We start from the raw sequence: 2971 nt of genomic DNA, 5'->3' as shown, positions 1-2971 counted from the left end.
TGAAAAACAAGTATTTCTGCAGGATTTGTGTGCTTTTTTTTGTGGAAAGTTAATACCACCTCTTCTTGGGGATGCAGCATACAAGTCTGTCTTCTTTCCCCTGAAAAAGGCTCATACAACTCTTCATGGAAATAAAGCCTCAAACTGGGACAAGGTTTAGGATAGGGCCATTCAAAGGCTGATAAAAAAATACAGTTTAAAATACATTAGCAAATATTTAGGAATTGCTCATGATGACAAAGAAAATGACGGAGCCTTTTCTAGAATGGAAGACGTGTGTCTGTATGCACATCCTGGCTCTGAAAAAGGAGATGATTTGCCCTCTATTTTCCCCAGTTCAGCTACAACCAGCAGCAAGCCCAGTTCCCAGAACAAGATTTAAGCCCTGTGCAGGCAGGACTTCACTTGCAGAGAGGAGGAGAGGACAGAGTGCGTGCAGCCGCAACCACATTTAACCATGACACTGTCCTCCAGTGACTGTTCCTGGATGGATCAGGACCAGAACATCAAATGTTTTCTGACCTGCTCACTGCTCTGTAGTGCACATTCTTCCATAAAAGGGAATGACATCCTCCCATGATGTAAAAAAAAAAAAGATTTATTACATGCTTCTTTCCCACCTCACAGAACGAGTTAAGGACATAGTATTACTGAAGATCTTGCCTGGCCCAGTGTCTTCAAGAAAATAAAGTCACTTCCCATCGGCTTCCAGTTTGGGCCACATTTTTCAGAAGCTTAGTTTGTTGCTACTTCATTACTATTTCTTCAAGAAGTGACTATTTCATAAAGGGCATCTGTCTCACTAAATGAGTGCGGACATCTGGCACGTAAATAATTAAATACGGAGCTCTCTCATGAACCCTAATCCAGGCAGCTAGATGGGCATCAAACGAGGTGTGTACTCAGTTCCAGGGGGATGCCCATACATGTGGTGCATTTCTTACAGCGTTCACCAATTCAAAAACATTAATACAAAAGTTTATTTTCTCTGAAGAACAATTCAACACGTATCTTAACTGCATTAGCAACCGAACTACAGAGAGCTTCTAGCAGGCCAGAGTCACAGGCAGAAGACAGTAACAGCACAGCTCCTCGTTCTGGGAACGCTGCTCACAGCCCCAAGCTGAAGGCAACACCTGCAACTGAAACGTGGATGTAGAGTAGACCCCACACCCCAATGACAAGGCACTGTCACCTATCGATGCTTATCATCGTCTCTTTGTTTCTTGGTATCTCTTTCCCTGCTCCGGTCTCTATCCCTGTCCTTCCTGTCTCTGTCCTTCCTCTCCCTCCCTCTGCTCCTCTCCTCTTTGGAGTCCCTCTCTCTCTCGCTTTCACCCCACGACCGCTCCCTTTCTGGCCATCGCTTGTCTCTGCTCCTTTCATGGTCTCGGTCCCTCGTTCTCCAGTCCCTTGTTCCTTCACGAGACCAGTTTCTTTTCTCTGCTGATCCTTCTCCATAGAAATCATTTTTCATGTTTGGCAAATTGATGGGCTTTCGGAAAGGTCTGTCCCGTCCTCCAAACCGCAGCTGCCCGGATTCTTTTTTGCCTCCAAAACCACCTCCAAGCCTCCGAGGAATCCATCCTTTCAGAGTTCTTTCCAGTTCAAAGTCTACAAAAATCTCATGTTGATCAATAACCAGCCTGTTGGCATCTCTGTGGGCCTTCAAGAGAGCACGCTCCTCTTTGTACTCAATAAATGCATAACCCTTGGAAAATCCCGTGACCAGGTCTCGAACCAGACGGATCTTTCTGATGTCTCCATACCGGGAAAAGACCTCCTTTAACTTCTCTTCTGTTGTCTGAAGATTGAGCCTTGCTACGAAGAGGGTGAGGTGAGGATCTCCTGTAACTCCCTTGTTGGGTACGTAGCGTGCCAACATAGCCCTCCATATGGCACGGTCGTGGGGCTCTTCGTCTGTGCCATCAATGCTCCCGGCTTTGAGGGGGTCATACTCCTTTGCTATGGGGGCCCAGTCATTCATTGTCTAGCAGGAAGAAAACATGTATCACACAAACACACAGGTATTTTAGGAAGAAGGGCAGGTAGTGCAAGAAGCACTTTCAGCACTGCTGTACAGTATTTTTCATCAAAAAATCGCAAAAAGTTTGACAAACTTAAATAAACCGGCAATATCGCCGTTGTTTGAGTTCACCCCCCCCCCCGCAAGGCCATGTCGGGGTGCCTGGATCCGCCGCCGGCTGAGAGGAGCCCGGCAGCTCCTTCGCTCTGCCCCGCCTGAGCAGGCCCCGCGGCCCCGTCCTTCCCCCGCGGCCCTGCCCCGCTCCCCTCCGCCTGAGGCGGCCCCGAGGCCTCGCCCCCGCCCTCCGCGGCCGCCGGCTCCCCCGCCACCACCCCGCGCCTGACGGACACGGCCGCCCGCCGCGCAGCTCAGCTCAGCTCACCTCGCCCGGCGCGGCGGGAAGGGAAGAGGAGGGACGAGGAGGGAAGGGGAGGCGGCTCTTCCCGTCGGCACAGGCCGATTCGCCAGGCCCCGGCGGGCCGGAGGAGCCGGCTCCCGCCGGCGTTTATTGTAACCGTTTTCCCCCCGCCCCGTCAGGTGGAGGCGCCACCAGCCCCCGCCGCCCCGCTCCAGCAGCCGCCCGAGGCCCTTCGCCACGACGCCTGGCGAATGTGGCGTTGAGGAACAGCCGATGCGTTTACCTCCGCCCCCGCCCGGCCCGGCCCGGCCCGGCCCGGCCCGGCCCGGTTCGGTGCTGGTGCCCAGCCCGGGGCAGAGTGAGGGCTCGGCTCGCGGCGCCGGGAGCCACCCCCGGCCCTTCCCGCCGTGCACCCGCGGTCCCTTACCGGCGGCGGGGGCTGAGGGGTGTCTCCTCAGGGGAAGGGGCAGGGCGGGAAGCGCCGCCGGCCCGCGGCCTCCACCATGGAAACCGCCGGGGGCGGGAGGGGTCGCTCCGCCCGCGGGCCCCGCCGGCAGCACCGCCCGGCCCGGCCTTCCCCGGGGAAG

The 2971-nt window shown here is 54.9% G+C and overlaps 1 protein-coding gene across 1 annotated transcript; it reads right to left on the bottom strand.

The window, feature by feature from the left end:
- Positions 1-956: 956 nt before the first annotated feature.
- On the bottom strand, positions 957-2950 carry SNRNP35 (small nuclear ribonucleoprotein U11/U12 subunit 35). Its single transcript, XM_075516625.1, has 2 exons — positions 2812-2950; positions 957-1990 (listed from the first exon to the last, which is right to left on the bottom strand). Exon 2 carries the CDS (start codon positions 1985-1987, stop codon positions 1196-1198), a length of 792 nt encoding a protein of 263 aa, XP_075372740.1. The 5' UTR covers positions 1988-1990; positions 2812-2950; the 3' UTR covers positions 957-1195.
- Positions 2951-2971: the final 21 nt, after the last annotated feature.

The sequence above is a fragment of the Mycteria americana genome, chromosome 13 (genome assembly GCF_035582795.1).
Source record: "Mycteria americana isolate JAX WOST 10 ecotype Jacksonville Zoo and Gardens chromosome 13, USCA_MyAme_1.0, whole genome shotgun sequence".
In the NCBI taxonomy this organism is placed as follows: Eukaryota; Metazoa; Chordata; class Aves; order Ciconiiformes; family Ciconiidae; genus Mycteria; species Mycteria americana.
This window is presented reverse-complemented; position numbering and strand designations above follow the sequence as displayed.